Raw genomic sequence first — 19,160 nt, forward strand, 5'->3', positions numbered from 1 at the left:
CCATGACTATCAATGATGTCAGGATCTCCCATTTGGCATGTGTCTTCTGTTGCATTTTGCAGCAGAACTGACAGATTTATTTATTTTACCTTTATTTAACTAGGCAAGTCCAGTTAACCCACAAAATACGCATTTGTTCTTAACTGCCTTGTTCAGGGGCAGAACAACAGATCTTTCCTTGTCAGTTCGGGGATTCGATCTTGCAACCTTCCGGTTATTAGTCCAACACTCTAATGTTGACATGACAACTGCGTCTGAGTTTTGAACGACCCCCCCCCCCCCCCCCCCCCTTTTGTTCCATGCTGGCTGAAGAACTAGCTAGCCAGTAACTAGCAAACACCAGACACAGATGAAATAGGGAACCTAAAATTATCTTTGCCATTAATGAATAGGAGAAACCTGTAATTTGATGTCACCTTGCAGTCAAATTTTAGCACCAGTAGACTAGCTAGCTATGTAAACCACACCTTCTATGCTGATGGTTACGAGTCGGTACTTATTTAAATTAGGCAAGAGAATATATGACGTTACCATTGGTGTATTAAATTGAGGACTTTATGTGATGTCACACGAAACCCTAAATTATCCCGCCACCTGAATTCAAGTGTTTGACACGGGGGGAGGGGACCAGTAACTTTATGATCAGACTTGATCAATGTACCAGCAACAGTCATTTTTCCTACTTTGTTCATCCTACTTTGATTTGGTTTCATCTAAATATCATCCATTTGATGAAAAACATGATTTTGACTATGCTGGACCTTTAATGTTAAAGATACTGGCCATTTAGGGGACACCTTTCCCCTAAGCAAAAGTTTGGCATGACACCTCTTAAGGTCAATGTTTTGAACTTTGATTTTGATTTTCAAATACTTTTTCGCATCTTTCTTTTGAGGTATGTGGGCTCGATCATGGAGACGTTCATCTTGTACCATCAGTTCACTAAGCCCCCGGAGGTGAAACCGTCTAAACAGGAGACTGTGGACTTCTGGATGGAGCTGTTGCTGCAAGCCTGCAAGCCCACTGTTTCCACTGACCGCTGCCCAGTAAGTCCTCACCACAGCTCCCAGTACATTCAGCTTTATTTAGTTAGAGCATAGCGGCATGTTTCCAAGTCACTCTGTCAGACACTACCGCTCCAAGTACTCCCAGTTCCTCAAACCCACATTGCTTTGTGAGACCTCAATAGATTCTCTCTGCCTAGTATATAACAGTTCTGGGCATTCAAATGCAGTGCAGTAAAAATATTTGCTTTTACATGCATTTAACTGCACGGTCATGGTCAGATAATTGCTAATGATGTTGGCACTTGGCGTCACCCTGCCGGGAGAGTTTGTCATGTTGACAATGTACAGTACCTTTCCGCAGCAAAAGTATTTGGAAAAGTAACCTTTTAATGCCAAAAACTGTTATCGCCATTAACCATTGCCGTTCCTCAGGTTCTGATCTTGGAGCAGACCAAAGTGCTCCAGCCCACTATAGTGTGTGTGAGTGAGGAGGATGACAGCTGCACGGTTCGGCTCAGCCATATCACACCCCTGAAGGTACAGACCATGTTTGGCATGACAATGACCGTAAGAGTTGGCTATACAGGACAAGCAGATCTGGGACCAGGTGAACAGACCCCTCTACCGCCTTGTAGATATTGAACTACTGAGTTGTACTGTACAGGTCTACAGTTTTCAACCTGTTAAGACATAGAAAATGGTAGTTCAGGAATGGTGTTTTTAACCAGAATAGGCGTGGAGTGTTTTCAAAACGGCACCACGGGAAAGAAGACATGCCTATCATCGTCTAATGAGGATGTGTGCCACCCGCGTGTGTGTGCAGGCGAGTGCACACTGTGTGTGTGTGTGTGTGTGTTTAGACTGTTGAGTCAGCATTTTGACAGTTTGCCATGTCTTCCCTTCCATAGAAAGGCCAGAAAGCCCAGTGGACTTTCCCAGCCTCGCAAATCCGGGGAGTGAGGTACGGTAACAGACAGTACAGAGTGTGCTAATATTTCTGGGCTGAGTTCCTGGCTCTGTGACGTGTGGGTGTGTCATGTTCACGCCTGCAGCCCATACACATTACCAGGGCTAGTCTACCAGACCTAGGCTCAAATACTTTTTGAACTATTTCAGCGTTTCCTTTAGCCTGCCTGGAGTTCCAGATGGGCGGAGTTTGCAGGTTTGCGACGACTCTATTGGTTCCATTGCGCCAGGCAAGCTCAATCAAGCCCAGCTAAAGTATTTGAAAGGATTTCAAATAGTATTTGAAGCCAAGTTGTCTACTGAGTCTAAACACTATCTGTCTGGTGGACTTGGCCACTGGCCATCAGGGTGTTTTTGTCTGTGTTGTTTTCAAAGACTTTGACTGGATGTGTGTGGGTGTGTGTGTGTCCGTGTCTATTTGGCTGTGGAGGTCACTGTGTACTTTACCCTTGTTTTGCCTACCGAACTGCCTCCAGGGCGATAGATTTATTTTCTTTCAGTTTATATTGGCAACACTGTCACCCAGGGCTGGGCGATATGGCCAAAATCTTATATCCCGATATAGGTCATTTCATATCCAGATAACGATACATATCACGATATAGCACATTTTCTGTAAATTCAATGAATAAATAGTTGATATAAAATGACTACATGTAAAGGCCTATTTCTTATTACATTTAGAATTATACCCAACAAATAAAAGGTACTTACTCATGTTTTGATTATTTCTCCTTTTTTTTAGAACCTTTGTGCAAATTTTCAATTAAACATGTAACAAAATATGAATGTATAAAATCTAAAAAGGTAAATAGAAAACATTTCAACTGATATAATAAATATTTTTAGGGGCTTGCCTGTTTTGCATGTTATTTTGGCATTAATACGTGTCACACATCAATTTGCATTTGGTACCTTGGGTCGAGCGTTAGCACCAACTCACGAAACCCCCGTTTCTCGACCGAGTAAATTTGGGCCGTGTCTTTGCAGATGTAAGTTGTAACGGCAGCTGTTATCTCCTTCCATCTTCCTGATTCTTTACCATATGGTGTGTCGCGGGCAAAAGCCTCTTGCAATGTCTGAGTTGGGGGTTTGTTTTGAGCACTTGACTGTACTTTTCTGGGTCTCATCGGTAGACTCTCTCCGCACTCTTTCACATGATTCTTACGCAGGTGGTTAAAGAGGTTAGTGGTGTTTGAGCCTGTCGTCGGGACCGGCCTGCGGCATATTTTGCAGAGGACTGTTTTCTAGTCCGTACCAGACTTTTCATACCCAAACCACGTCCATGCGACCGAAGTAGCCCCTGTTTTAGGTACAAACTCCGTGTCTCCGTGCTCTGTGTCACGTTCACTCCCCTCCATGTTTGTTTGTGTTGCAAATTTCCTTCCACACGGCACGTTTGATGAAAAATATTGCCTTGTGTGATTTGCTACACAACGACGTAAACGAAAGAGCATAATATGAAACGATAAAAAAACGTCTTTCATCACACGATATATATCGTCATATCGCCCAGCCCTACTGTCACCTGGTGGCTTCAGACGTATCAGTATTTCAATCTATACGAGATGGAAAGAAAACGTCCTTCTCTGAATTGGAGAGCCACATATTGAATGTGCCACTGTTGGCTTTTCTTGTCTTTATTCATATTCCTTTGTTTGCCTGCATTGGTATTTTGAGAATACTTGTTGTTATTTCATTGTGGCGCCGCTGTTAGCTTTGAAGTGTTGTGTAGCTCTTAATGCCCCTCTTTAACCTTTTGACCGGCTCAGTGTTTCCAAGTTTGACGAGCGTAGCTGCTTCCTGTATGTCCTGGAGAACTCGGATGACTTCCAACTCTGCTTTCCCAGCGAGCTGCACTGTAAAGGGTGAGACACACACACACGTACAAACACACGTGTACATAGGCACGCACGCACAAACGCACACCAAAAGGCAGCCTTTAGCCCAGCTGTCTAGCAGGAAGGGGTGTAACAACCAACCATATCAACCATTGATTCATTCCCCACATTCTCCACACAAAACCTACATACAGATTGGGCCTGTTCTTTCAACCATTATCACATGATTTGATTGTGTTGACATGACAACTGTTAATGTTTATTTTACTCTAGCCTAGTGAAAATAGAGCCTGCTTCTCTCTCTCCCCTTTTGGTATGAATTGATAGGGATGTGCATTTTACATTGTGTGCTAATACAGTACAGTATTAGCTAGGTGTTGTGTATTGGGATACAGTAAATCCCAGGTGTTATCCAATACTTTCTGAGAAGGAAGGACGTAGGAATTGGTTTTCATAGTAGTGTTTGTGGAATCAGTGAAAGGCGAATAACGGGCAATCGAAAGATCCCCTTTAATACTTCATGACATATAAGATTGATAACAGTGCCGTGTACTGAATTTGTTTGTGTACGTTTCTGCAGGTCTTATCTATGATTTGCCTGTGAGGTCTATGAATATATGACTGACTGATATGTGACATGCTCACATGTATTTGAACAGTCTTTTCCACGTGATTTAGTTTCTTGTGTGTGCTGTTTCTCCATCAGGTTCTGTGAGATGGTCAATTCTCTTCTAACCCAGGCAGAAGCCCCAGTGGAGTACTCCAGCGAGCTCACTGGAGGATTACTGGAGGTCAGCTAGGTTCTTTCTCAATTTATATTTCCTCTCCTCTTTCCTCCTCCTGCAAATGCATTGGAAATCAGGGTTCGAGGGGTGAGACATAGGACCTTCTCCTAAAATACGGTTGAAAAGGAGGTGAGGAGAAAGGATTCAAGGAGTTGTGGAGACACAAATTGCGATAGGGCCCTAGGATCCTCCCTCTCGAGGCTGCTTTTCTTTTTTGACACCCTCCCCCTTCTAACCTACCAGTACACCAACAAGCCCTGTCATGATGGGGTCAATAGGCGAAAAGTTTCCCTTAACCGTCGCCCAAGTAGTGCTATGGTTACCGTGTTCCCGGCCCCTCATTTTTGTGTGTGTTAAGTTCCTGGTATTCACAGAACATTGGATTCAGTCCAGCATGTCACTCCAGCAAAGCTGGGTTCAAATACTATTTGAAATCATTTCAAATAGTATTTCAGTTCACTGCAGTTCAGAGCAGCAGAAGGTTTCTAAATATACATCCCTTTCCATTGCTTTGTGCTCTCACTCAACCTTTTCTGTTGTGGTTGCTTGTGAAATTCTTTACACTATTTCTAACCCACACACTCTCTTAGACACTTTTTTTAGTTTTTATGAAACACACACACACACATTTAGTTTCACACCCGTCATCCTGTTGAATTAAACCTCCCTTACGACTTGCAGTTTATCTATGAGACCAGCGAAAACAGAGACAAGGTGGTTCTGGGTAAAGGAACCTATGGCGTGGTGTATGCTGGGAGGGACCTGAGCAACCAAGTCCGCATCGCCATCAAGGAGATCCCAGAGAAAGACAGCACGTATGGAAAACACATTTCCCCTTTTTCTTTTTTCGCCTGGTCCCAGATCTGTTTTAGCTGTATTGTCAAACAATGACCATACTTGTTTACACGACAGCACAACAACACAAACAGTTCTGGGACCAGGCTAAATTTCACCTTTTTTTTTTTGCCTGGTCCCAGTTCTGTTTTGCTGTATTGTCAAACAATGACCATACCTGTTGACACGACAGCACAGACAGATCTGGGACCAGGCTGCTTTTCTTTGCACATGATACCATAAATCCAAATGATTATTTTAGCCTAATATGTGTAATACATTATACAATGTGAGCGAAACGGTTCACGATTAATGATGAGAATAATGAATGCGCAGATGTTTTCCTCAGCCTGCCAAATGTCATGTTTGCCCAGTATCCCCATAGCTACACTGGAATCTACTCCCTGAAGAGATGGATGTCTATTTAGATTTCCCCATTCCTTGTTTACGAGCCTTCGACCTCGACTAAGAGCTGAGCCCCATAGTTCAAGAAATGTTAGTACTTAGTTCCTCTGCAGAACTAATGGCCACATAGGTTAAAGCAGCACATGACGGGTGATTGTAAAGCTCTCATCAAATTCATACAGTACGCGAAGGTCACAGCTACGCCATGTCAGCGCAACTGCAATATTGGAGTGAATTTTATGTTGTTTCTCAATGACGGCACAGCCAGCACTAACATTTGTTTATGTTTTGTAGCAATGTTGTTATAACGGCAGATGAACACTGTCCCATTTGCTAATGCTCTGCTAATCTAGTGCCAATGCTAACTGTTGGTTCTCTCCCCATCTGCGTGTGAATCTCAGTTACTCCCAGCCTCTGCATGAGGAGATGGCTCTGCACAAGAGGCTGAAGCACAGGAACATCGTTCAGTACCTGGGCTCTATGAGTCAGGACGGCTTCATCAAGATCTTTATGGAGGAGGTTCCTGGAGGTACAGTGCATAGAAATAGAATCTGTTTCATTCTATATTAAATCTCATTCTGTTTCTATGGTCCCATAAACAAGGTCACAAAGAACCAGTTTTTTTACTGTTTCTAATTTCAACTTTTGTGCCTCTCTACTACAAATGTGTAGTCTTTAGACAAGTCTTTCTATCATTCCTTCACTTGGTATGTACAGTATTCATTTTCACTGACGGAAGTTTTGGTAATCTTGTCCTGCTTTACCTTTTTAAACTGCCATACAGCTAATGGTTTCAGTCTTCACTTCTCGGTTGTTGTTGTGCCTCTCTACTCATTCTCCTTCTTTCAATCTCTCCCCACCACTCACACACTGGTACTGTATTCACTCATTCTCTCATCAATACTTCCAGTCTTGCTCATCTTTCTCTGCTCCCCTAATTATGAAACTGTCATATCAATCAATTAAATGTATTTATAAAGGCCTTCTTACATCAGCTGATGTCACAAAGTGCTGTACAGAAACCCAGCCTAAAACCCCAAACAGCAAGCAATGCAGGTGTAGAAGCACGGTGGCTAGAAAAAACTCCCCAGAAAGGCAGGAACCTAGGAAGAAACTTAGAGGAACCACGCTATGAGGGGTGGCCAGTCTTCTTCTGGCAGTGCCGGGTGGAGATTATAACAGAACATGGCCAAGATGTTCAAATGTTCATAATGATCAGCAGGGTCAAATAATAATAATAATAATCACAGTGGTTGTAGAGGGTGCAACAGGTCAGCACCTCAGGAGTAAATGTCAGTTGGCTTTTCATAGTCGATCATTCAGAGTATCTCTACCGTTCCTGCTGTCTCTAGAGAGTTGAAAACAGCAGGTCTGGGACCGGTAGCACGCCCGGTGAACAGGTCAGGGTTCCATTGCCGCAGGTAAAACAGTTGAAACTGGAGCAGCAGCACGACCAGGTGGACTGGGGACAGCAAGGAGTCATCAGGCCAGGTAGTCCTAAGGCATGGTCCTAGGGCTCAGGTCTTCAGCGAGAGAGAGAGAGCGAATTAGAGGGAGCATACTTTAATTCACACAGGACACTGGATTTGACAGGAGAAATACTCCCGATATAACAGACTGACCCTAGCCCCCTGACACAAACTATTGCAACATAAATACTGGAGGCTGAGACAGGAGGGTTCGGGAGACAATGTGGCCCCGTCCGACGATACCCCCGGACAGGGCCAAACAGGAAGGATATAACCCCATCCACATTTGCCAAAGCACAGCCCCCACACCACTAGAGGGATATCTTCAACCACCAATTTACCATCCTGAGACAAGGCCGAGTATAGCCCAATATCTCCACCACGGCACAACCCAAGGGGGGGCGCCAACCCAGACAGGAAGATCACGTCAGTGACTCAACCCACTCAAGTGACGCACCCCTCCTAGGGACGGCATGGAAGAGCACCAGTAAACCAGTGACTCAGCCCCTGTAATAGGGTTAGAGGCAGAGAATCCCGGTGGAGGGAACCGGCCAGGCATAGACAGCAAGGGTGGTTCGTTGCTCCAGTGCCTTTCTGTTCACCTTTACACTCCTGGGCCAGTCTACATAGGACCAACTGAGGAGATGAGTCTTCAATAAAGACTTAAAGGTCGAGACCGATTCTGCATCTCTCGCATGGTTAGGTAGACCATTCCATAAAAATTGAGCTCTATAGGAGCTCTGCCTCCAGCTGTTTGCTTAGAAATTCTAGGGACAGTAAGGAGGCCGGCATCTTGTGACCGTAGCGTACGTGTAGGTATGTATGGCCAGACAAAATCGTAAAGATGGGTAGGAGCGAGCCCATGTAATTTTTGTATTTATTTTACCTTTATTTAACTAGGCAAGTCAGTTAAGAACAAATTCTTATTTTCAATGACGGCCTAGGAACAGTGGGTTAACTGCCTGTTCAGGGGCAGAACGACAGATTTGTACCTTGTCAGCTTTGGGGTTTGAACTTGCAACCTTCCAGTTACTAGTACAACGCTCTAACTACTACCCTGCCGCCCCGTGCTTTGTCGGTTATCAGTAAAACCTTGAAATCAGCCCTTGCCTTAACCAGTTGCGGCGAGCAAACCCGGATCCGGGATCCTATTTATAGACCTAAGCTCATTACCATAACGCAACGTTAACTATTCATGAAAATCGCAAATGAAATGAAATAAATATGCTAGCTCTCAAGCTTAGCCTTTTGTTAACAACACTGTCATCTCAGATTTTCAAAATATATATATTTTCAACCATAGCAAAACAAGCATTTGTGTAAGAGTATTGATACCTAGCGTAGCATTTAGCGTAGCATTTAGCGTAGCATTTAGCGTAGCATTTAGCGTAGCATTTAGCGTAGCATTTAGCGTAGCATTCAGCATGCAACATTTTCACAAAAACCAGAAAAGCATTCAAATAAAATCATTTACCTTTGAAGAACTTCAGATGTTTTCAATGAGGGAGACTCTGTTAGATAGCAAATGTTCAGTTTTTCCTGAAAGATTATTTGTTTAGGAGAAATCGCTCCGTTTGGTGCGTCACGTTTGGCTACCAAAAAAAAACGAAAATCCAGTCATCAAAACGCCAAACTTTTTTCCAAATTAACTCCATAACATCGACTGAAACATGGCAAACGTTGTTTAGAACCAATCCTCAAGGTGTTTTTCACATATCTCTTCAATGATATATTGTTTGTGGAAGTGTGCTTTCTGTCCTGAATCCCAGGAGAAAATGCCCGCAACTGAAGATTACGCACCAATTTAGACAAAGGACACCGGGCGGACCCCTGGAAAATGTAGTCTCTTATGGCCAATCTTCCAATGATATGCCTACAAATACGTCACAATGCTGCAGACATCTTGAAGAAACGACAGAAAGCGCAGGCTCGTTCCTGGTGCATTCACAGCCATATAAGGAGACATTGGAAAACAGAGCTTCAGAAATTCTGCTCATTTCCTGTTTGAAGTTTCATCTTGGTTTCGCCTGTAGCATGAGTTCTGTGGCACTCACAGATAATATCTTTGCGGTTTTGGAAACGTTAGACTGTTTTCTTTCCAAAGCTGTCAATTATATGCATAGTCGAGCATCTTTTCGTGACAAAATATTGCGCTTAAAACGGGCACGTTTTTTTATCCAATAATGAAATAGCGCCCCCATAGATTCAACAGGTTAACAGGAAGCCAGTGTAGAGAGACTAGCACTGGAGTAATATGATAACATTTTGGGGTTCTAGTCAAGATTCTAGCAACCGTGTTTAGCACTAACTGAAGTTTATTTAGTGCTTTATCCGGGTAGCCGTAAAGTAGAGCATTGCAGTAGTCTAACCTAGAAGTGACAAAAGCATGGATTCATTTTTCTGCATAAGATTTTGATAAACTTTCTGATTTTTGCAATGTTACGTAGATGGGAAAAAGATGTCCTTGAAACAGTCTTGATATGTTCGTCAAAAAGAGAGATTAGGGTCCAGAGTAACGCTGAGGACCTTCACAGTTTTATTTGAGATGACTGTACAACCATCAAGATTACTTGTCAGATTCAACAGAAAATCTCTTTGTTTCTTGGGACATAGAACTAGCATCTTTGTTTTGTCTGAGTTTAAAAGTAGATAATTTGCCACCATCCACTTCCTTCCTTGTCTGAAACACAGACTTCCAGTGAGGGCAATTTTGGGGCTTCACCATGTTTCATCAAAATGTTAAGCTGTGTGTTGTCCGCATAGCAGTGAAAGTTAACCTTTATGTTTCTGAATGACATCACCCAGAGGTAAAATATATAGTGAAAACAATAGTGGTCCTAAAACGGAGCCTTGAGGAACACCAAAATTAACAGTTGATTTGTCAGAGGACAAACCATCCTCAGAGACAAACTGATATCTTTCTGACAGATAAGATCTAAACCAGGCCAGAACTTGTCCGTGTAGACCAATTTGGGTTTCCAATCTCTCCAAAAGAATGTGGTGATCGATGGTATCAAAAGCAGCACTAAGGACCTGGAGCACGAGGACAGATGCAGAGCCTCGGTCTGACGCCATTAATAGGTAATTTACCACATACACAAGTGCAGTCTCGGTGCTATGATGGGGTCTAAAACCAGACTGAAGCGTTTCGTTTACATTGTTTGTCTTAAGGAAGGCAGTGAGTTGCTTCGCAACAGCCTTTTCCAAAAATGTAGAGAGGAATGGGAGATTCAATATAGGCCGATAGTTTTTATTTTCTGGGTCAAGGTTTGGCCTTTTCAAGACAGGCTTTATTACTGCCACTTTTAGTGAGTTTGGTACACATTGTTTATTATGTTCAACATAGGAGGGCCAAGAACAGGAAGCAGCTCTTTCAGTGGTTTAGTTGGAATAGGGTCCCGTATTTAGCTTGAAGGTTCAGAGGCCATGATTATTTTCATCAATGTGTCAAGAGATATAGTATTAAAAAACTTGAGTGTCTCCCTTGATCCTAGGTCCTGGCAGAGTTGTGCAGACTCCGTACAACTGAGCTTTGGAGGAATACGTAGATTTAAAGAGGAGTCTGTAATTTGCTTTCTAATTGATCATGATCTTTTCATCAAAGAAGTTCATGAATTTATGACTGCTGAAGAGAAAGCCATCCTCTCTTGGGGAAGGATGCTTTTTAGTTAGCTTTGCGACAGTATCAAAAAATGCATTTAGGATTGTTCTTATTTTCCTCAATTAAGTTGGAAAAATAGGATGAACGAGCAGCAGTGAGGGCTCTTCGTGCATGGTACTGTCTTTCCAAGCTAGTCAGAAGACATCCAGTTCAGTGAAATGCCATTTCCGTTCCAATTTTCTGGAAGCTTGATTCAGAGCTAGGGTATTTTCTGTATACCAGGGAGCTAGTTTCTTATGACAAATGTTTTTGTTTTTAGGGGTGCGACTGCATCTAGGGTATTACACAAACTTAAATTGAGTTCCTCAGTTAGGTGGTTAACTGATTTCTGTACTCTGACGTCCTTGGGTAGGTGGATGGAGTCTGGAAGGGCATCTAGGAATCTTTGGGTTGTCTGAGAATTTATAGCACGGCTTTTGATGGTCCTTGGTTCAGGTCTGAGCAGATTATTTGTTGCAATTGCAAACGTAATATAATGGTGGTCCGATAGTCCAGGATTATGAGGAAAAACATTAAGATCCACAACATTTATTCCATGGGACAAAACTAGGTCTAGAGTATGACTGTGGCAGTGAGTGGGTCCGGAGACATGTTGGACAAATCCCACTGAGTCGATGATGGCTCCGAAAGCCTTTTAGAGTGGGTCTGTGGACTTTTCCACGTGAATATTAAAGTCACCAAAAATGTGAATATTATCTGCCATGACTATACGGTCCGATAAGAATTCAGGGAACTCAGTGAGGAATGCTGTATATGGCCCAGGAGTTCTGTAAACAGTAGCTATAAAACGTGATTGAGTAGGCTGCATAGATTTCATGACTAGAAGCTCAAAAGATGAAAACACAGTCGTTTTTGTATATTGAAATTTGCTATCGTAAATGTTAGCAACACCTCCGCCTTTGCAGGATGCGCGGGGAATATGGTCACTAGTGTAACCAGGAGGTGAGGCCTCATTTAACACAGTAATTTCATCAGGCTTAAACCATGTTTCAGTCAGGCCGAATACAATAGGTGTAGACTTTACCGTGAAATGCTTACTTAGAAACCTTTTCCCAACAATGCAGAGTTAAAAAATAATAATACAAAAATTACAACTAAATAGCAAAAAAGGAAATGTTAACACAATAAAATAACGAGGCTATATACAAGGAGTACCGGTACCGAGTCAATGTGCAGGGGTACGAGGTAGTTGAGTTAATTTAGGTAATATGTACATGTAGGTAAGGGTAAAAGTGACTAGGCAATCAGGATAGATAATAAACAGAATAGTGTGTGTGTGTTGGCGTGTCAGTGTAGTATGCTTGAGTGTGGGGGTAGAGTCCAGTGAGTGTGCATAGAGCCAGTGCAAGAATGTTTCCAGGAAGTCTGGAGGTCTTTTTGGTGTGTGTTTGTGTCTGAATGTGTGCGTGTGTATGTCTAATTCAGTGCTATAGCTGCAGGCAGAATATGACACAGGAAGTGTGGGTGTTTCCAGTATCACAGTGATTGAGAAAAATGGATTTCACAATGCAATCAAGTCACTGATGTACCAGTGTTTTAAAAAAAAAAAAAGTGAAAATACTTTAAAAAGTCATGTTTTATTTCAGCTTCCGACATTTTATCATTGTGAATATTCGGGGCCTTGTTTCCCAGAGCGTTCGTAACGTTAAGATCATCGTTAGAACCTTCTTTAGTAGCCGAGGTGATTCCCAGTTCCTTCGTTAGTAATGTGGCACATCTAGTGATCCAGACCACTCATAGTGCATCATTATATGCATTTATTTTACCCTTTCGCCTCACTTTATTCACAGGTTTTCGCTAAACAGCATAAACATCTTGATTTTTTTTTTTCTGTCTGACTTCGACTACCGTTACCTTCAGAACTAAGTTGACTACAAATACAAAGTTGCCAAAGTGTTTGAAATTGTTACAAACAAGTGAAGAATACAATTATGCTTCGAATGAAAACCAAGATGACTGCATTAAAAGATGCTTAGCCTACATGGGTCTGTGTAGGCTATTTCCATCAATTGAGTTCTATTTTTCGACTAGGCTATTCGACCAAGTTTTTCATGACATGTGACAACGTGGTCAACGATGTGCCCAATCTGTGATGTAGTGCATTGTTTTTGGGTAAGCATAATAAAGCTGCCTCAGTACCACCTACGCCTGAAAATAGGCTATTATCTCTCTATGGGCTGATCCTTGGTCAGTATTGTGAAATCATTTTAATGTTAAGATTTGAATGGAGATATCTGATCCTAACAGTGTTGACACATGGTATAACAAGGCACTAAGCGAACGTTCTCGCTGGGTGGTTCTTTGGGAGACAAGTTGGCTCGTGTATATAATGATGCACCTGGTACGTCATCGTAATGCTTAAGTTACATCGCAACTGGGAAACGAGGCCCACAGGTGTTGCAAATCCTAAATTGAATCCCTTACATATCTAACCGTAACCCATTCCAATGTCATCTCTCCCATGTAGGAAGCTTGTCCTCTCTCCTGCGTTCCAAATGGGGACCCCTGAAAGACAACGAGGCCACCGTCATTTTCTACACCAGGCAGATCCTGGAAGGACTTAAGTATCTCCATGACAACCAGATAGTCCACAGAGACATCAAGGTGAGGTTTGTTGCTAAATAAAAACATATATATATATATATTTTGTTTAAGTACCAATGCCACAGCGGATTTAAATTCTCACGGTCAGAGGTAGTCGTGTTAAATTCGGTACTAAACGGCGGAAAATGGAGTGAAACAGGAAGGCATTTCCTGGACTTAAGAAACAATCCTTTTTGTTTTCCTTTTCAAAATGTTTTGCTACGTTGTGGCCTACTGAGCATGACCTGGTGTATGTTGCTTACTCAACTACTAATGTGTCACAATGTGTTGTGGGGAAAGAGTATCTGGTGTAAGAAACAAGCCATTTTCTCACAGGGTGACAACGTGTTGATTAACACCTACAGTGGTGTTCTCAAGATCTCTGACTTTGGCACCTCGAAACGACTGGCGGGAATCAACCCTTGCACAGAGACCTTTACAGGTGTGTGTGGTTGTATGTTTGATGCTTTTGTATGAGTGTGGTTGGGTATGTGGCCATGCTTTTTTCATATGAACATTTATATTCGACTTTGTTGGTATGAACATTATTTACATGTGTTGTCTACATGTTTGTGTAGGCAGGTGTCTAAATGTCTCTGTGTGGTGTTCTTAGGGACACTGCAGTACATGGCTCCAGAGATCATCGACCAGGGCCCGCGGGGTTATGGGAAGCCTGCAGACATCTGGTCCTTGGGCTGTACCATCATAGAGATGGCCACGGGGAAACCACCCTTCCACGAGCTGGGCAGCCCACAGGCAGCCATGTTCAAGGTAATCTTTCTCTTAGAAAATAAAAGAGGGCCGCACACTCTAGGAGCTCAGATGCAAAAATGTAATTACCAACGTTTCGACAGTCAAGCTGTCTTCATCAGGGTATAATCACAAACACTGCGGGATGACTCGTTTATATAGTGTCAAAAGACACAGGTGTCTATAATCATGGCCAAGAGTGGCCTAATATCATTGGTTAATTCTCAAATATTAAAATGTCATACAAAGAACAGCATACAAACAACAAATGGAGAGCATTCAATCATATATTCATTTTAAACTACACAAGCTTACAAACAATTACAATGGCAAAGTCACAATCACGGCTTCAGATCAAAGTCTACGTTAAGACCGAAGGGAGCAAGGGTCTTTAAGTTAAAGATCCAGGCAGCCTCTCGTTTTAACAATAAATTATCAAGGTCACCCCCTCTCCTAGGGAGGGTGACATGTTCGATGCCAATATAACGCAGAGACGATATCGAGTGGCCTGCCTCCATGAAGTGGGCCGCAACTGGGTAAGTAAAGTCTTTGCACCTAATGGTGCTACGATGCTCTGAGATACGTACTTTTAATTCATGCTTTGTTTAACCCACAATTTTTACCACAAGGACAAGTTATAAGATAAATAACTGCCTTAGTGGAGCACGTAATAACACCTTTGATTGGGATCGATTTCCCTGTTTGAGGGTGTTTGAAGGATCTACATTTATATGTGCCATTGCATTGAGCACAGCCATTACACTTGTAATTTCCATCCAGTAGGGGCGCAAATAGACGTTGTTCAGGAATATCTTGGGGTGGTAAATCAGAGTGTAACAATTGGTCTCTGAGATTTCTGCTCCGCGAGAATACGACCAAGGGAAGGTCCAAAAACACATTACCGAGACTTTCATCAGATTTTAGAATGTGCCAATGTTTGTGAATGATTACCTTAATTTGTTCAGAGCGCTTTGAATGGCGGGTAGTTAGAACACAAGAATGCGTCTTTTTGTGAGACTGACCTTGAAAAAGGTCATGTTTTGTTTTGAATTTTCTCAATGGCAATATTAATCTGATCATTTTTGTAGCCCCTCTCCTTGAACTTTCTTTGCGTGTCAGCCATATTTCTGTCGAAACCTGATTTGTTTTATGCAAATTCTTTTGATTCGACGGAATTGGCTGTAGGGCAAACTATTTTTCAAGGGAAGTGGGTAACAACTATCAGCCCTCAACAAACTGTTATGATCAGTAGGTTTCCTGTAAAGATCAGTGTATAGAACATTATCTTCACACAAGATCAGCAGATCAAGAAAACTGATTTGACGTGTATCAGATTGCATAGTAAATCTCTAATGATCAGAACAGGAGTTAAGAAAAGCATGGAACGCCTGGAGCTGTTTTGCATCACCCTTCCATAGAAAAAAAATATAATCAATATACTGTTTCCAAATAATGTTAGGCAAGAAAACATTTTTGAGAGGATTGAAAATAGACTGTTTCTCAATGTAACCCACATAGAAATTAGCATAGTTAGGAGCCATGGGGGATCCCATAGCAGTACCCTTCATCTGAATAAAGAAATAATTTAGAAACATGAAATAGTTGTGTGAGTACTATTTCAGCCAATGTTATAATGCATGCACTGGAAGGTTGTTCATTAGGGTCACGTTGCAGAAGAAAATGTTCCATGGCTTCAATACCGCCCTCGTGTGGAATATTTGTGTATACCGACTCAACATCAAAAGTAACTAACAAGGTATTCTCAGGGAGAGGATCAAGAGATTCAATGATAGAGATCATACTGCTGGTGTCCTTTACAAAGGAGGGGAGCTGTTCTGCGAGTGGTCTAATAAAAAAAAGTCAACAGAAGTAGATAGAGGGGCCGTTACTGCATCAATGCCCACTACAATAGGGCGTCCTGGAGGTTGTAACATTTTTGTGTAATTTCGGCAAAGTGTAGAAAGTGGCAATTTTAGGGTGTTGAATAGCCCAAAAATAATGTTATTTTTTTGTTATCCGACCCGAACTGAAATACCCATCTAGGACAGTAAAGATAGTATTCTGAAGTTTCTTGTAAAAGGTGTTGTCAAGCAGCTGTCTATGACACTCATTTACATAAACTGTCCTATCCATGAGTACAACCGACCCACCCTTATCAGCAGGACGAATAAGGACTGACGTATCGGATTGTAAATCAAGCAAAGCTTGTTTTTCATCCTTAGGTAAATTATGGAAAGATTTGGACCCCTGTTTATTCTTAAGGAGATGTCCAACATCTTTTTCCACAAGTCTGCAATATGTCTCGATAGAGTGATTGCGATTGGCTGGAGGTATAAAATAACTCTTGCTTCTAAAAAGAGTCGGAATATGTGCAGGAGAGCAACCTACTGGTTCAATAGAAGTGTCAGAATTAGGGGAGCTAAAGTATTCCCTTAAACGGATGTTTCTAAAAAACTTAAACATGTCTGCCTTAACATCAAAATCGTTGCACTGGGTTGTAGGCACAAAAGATAACCCTTTATTAAGCAAAGAGACATGGGCAGGGCTCAATATCTCGCTTGATAAATTAAAGACACTCAGTCCCGTGGGTTCTGGTACCGTGTGAACGGTCTCCTCTGCCTCTGATAGTCGTTTCTTCTTACCCAGTCGGGTGCGGCGTCTCGTCGATGCGCGTGCCTGCGGCCTCCTCCGCCCTTCCGTCCGTCCAGTCTCTCGTTGAATAAAAAACTACCATTGGAAGCCAATGAGGCGCTGGTTGTAGAGCGTTGGTCAGACGGGGGTGGATGGACGTAAGCGGCATCCCTCCTGCGTCTGCCATGGAGAGGAGGAGCAGACCTCTTGTCAGGGTTTCTCCAGAAGTAGACTTTATCCTCGGCCTTGTCTTTTTTGTCTTGGTTGAATTTCTTGTTTATAAGTTATTTTATTTCTGTAGACAACTTGTCCTGGAGCGCTTGGTTAGTTTTCATCAGATCATTGAATATGCCATCATCATTAACAGCTTGTGTAGTCGAAAATGAATCTATGATCGTATGCTCTCCATTTGTTTTTTGTATGCTGTTCTTTGTATGACATTTTAATATTTGAGAATTAACCAATGATATTAGGCCACTCTTGACCATGATTACAGACACCTGTGTCTTTTGACACTATATAAACGAGTCATCCCGCAGTGTTTGTGATTACACCCTGATGAAGACAGCTTGGCTGTCAAAACGTTGGTATTACATTTTTGCATCTGAGCTCCTAGAGTGTGCGGCTCTCTTTTATTGTCAAGTTTTCTACTCCACTAGCCAGCACCTCGCCTAAATAGGTGTGCCTTTCTTTTTCTTTAAAACCTAAAGGTTTGACAATGAGTACGTTATTACATACTCAAGGTAGTATACCTGGTTAGTACCTGGTGAATACTGGACAGTACAGAATTTTACCAGCTGAATCCAGGGTTGTGTTCATAAAGCATCAAACTGAAGATATACTAAAACGGGGAGGGACTACCTGAACTTGTCCAATAAGAAACTGTCAGTTTCCGTTGCAAAACGTTTTACCTTGCGTGCCCTACTGAACACAACCCTGAAGAGTACGTACTCTGTTCCCGTCTCCCTCTAGGTTGGTATGTTCAAGATCCACCCGGAGGTGCCGGAGTGTATGTCAGGTGATGCCAAAGTCTGCATCATGAGCTGCTTCACACCGGACCCAGACAACAGGGCCACGGCCTCTGAGCTGCTCAAGGACTCCTTCCTCAAGTCCACCTCCCGGAGGAAGGCCAAGCCAGAGCCTGAGACACTGCCTACGGATGCTGGTGAGTCATCATCATTGTTATCGTCATAATCATAGGTAGCTTTATTTTCATCGTCATAGCTAGCGTCATCATTTTTATAGTCATCATCGGTGCCAGAGTCTAGTCTTGTGACTCCTATCTATCGATCTATCAATTCCCTTTATTTTTTTGAACAGTGTGTGTGTGTGTGTGTGTATATATATATATATATATAATCTCGCATGCCCTTTCTTGGCCACTCCTATCTATCTATCGATCAGATCGATAGGAGTGGCCAAGAAAGGGCATGCAAGATTATAAATATATACACTGCTCAAAAAAATAAAAGGAACACTTAAATGACACAATGCAACTCCAAGTCAATCACACTTCTGTGAAATCAAACTGTCCACTTAAGAAGCAACACTGATTGACAATAAATTTCACATGCATTTGTGCAAATGGAATAGACAACAGGTGGAAATTATAGGCAATTAGCAAGTCACCCCCAATAAAGGAGTGGTTCTGCAGGTGGGGACCACAGACCACTTCTCAGTTCCTATGCTTCCTGGCTGATGTTTTGGTCACTTTTGAATGCTGGCGGTGCTTTCACTCTAGTGGTAGCATGAGACGGAGTCTGCAACCCACACAAGTGGCTCAGGTAGTGCAGCTCATCCAGGGTGGCACATCAATGCAAGCTGTGGCAAGAGTGTCCAGAGCATGGAGGCGCTACCAGGAGACAGGCCAGTAGATCAGGCGACGTGGAGGAGGCCGTAGGAGGGCAACAACCCAGTAGCAGGACCGCTACCTCCGCCTTTGTGCAAGGAGGAGCAGGAGGAGCACTGCCAGAGCCCTGCAAAATCAGAAACGGATTCCATGAGGGTGGTATGAGTGCCCGACGTCCACAGGTGGGGGTTGTGCTTACAGCCCAACACCGTGCAGGACGTTTTTCATTTGCCAGAGAACACCAAGATTGGCAAATTCGCCACTGGCGCCCTGAGCTCTTCACAGATGAAAGCAGGTTCACACTGAGCACATGTGACAGTCTGGAGACGCCGTGGAGAACGTTCTGCTGCCTGCAACATCCTCCAGCATGACCGGTTTG

General features: G+C 42.7%; 1 protein-coding gene across 2 annotated transcripts in view; it reads left to right on the top strand.

Annotated features, from left to right (window-relative positions):
* LOC139393641 (mitogen-activated protein kinase kinase kinase 5-like) overlaps positions 1 to 19,160 on the top strand; it is a 35,503-nt gene that overhangs the window by 9,714 nt on the left and 6,629 nt on the right. For both annotated transcript variants that reach the window (XM_071141997.1, XM_071141995.1), the window contains exons 9-19: positions 896 to 1,046; positions 1,440 to 1,544; positions 1,916 to 1,968; positions 3,746 to 3,841; positions 4,521 to 4,605; positions 5,281 to 5,414; positions 6,240 to 6,367; positions 13,436 to 13,572; positions 13,888 to 13,993; positions 14,165 to 14,322; positions 17,905 to 18,097. In XM_071141997.1, the coding sequence (XP_070998098.1) occupies positions 896 to 1,046; positions 1,440 to 1,544; positions 1,916 to 1,968; positions 3,746 to 3,841; positions 4,521 to 4,605; positions 5,281 to 5,414; positions 6,240 to 6,367; positions 13,436 to 13,572; positions 13,888 to 13,993; positions 14,165 to 14,322; positions 17,905 to 18,097 (1,346 nt within the window). The remainder of the gene's footprint in view (positions 1 to 895; positions 1,047 to 1,439; positions 1,545 to 1,915; positions 1,969 to 3,745; positions 3,842 to 4,520; positions 4,606 to 5,280; positions 5,415 to 6,239; positions 6,368 to 13,435; positions 13,573 to 13,887; positions 13,994 to 14,164; positions 14,323 to 17,904; positions 18,098 to 19,160) is intronic.

This window comes from Oncorhynchus clarkii, chromosome 3 (assembly GCF_045791955.1).
Source record: "Oncorhynchus clarkii lewisi isolate Uvic-CL-2024 chromosome 3, UVic_Ocla_1.0, whole genome shotgun sequence".
Lineage (NCBI taxonomy): Eukaryota > Metazoa > Chordata > Actinopteri > Salmoniformes > Salmonidae > Oncorhynchus > Oncorhynchus clarkii.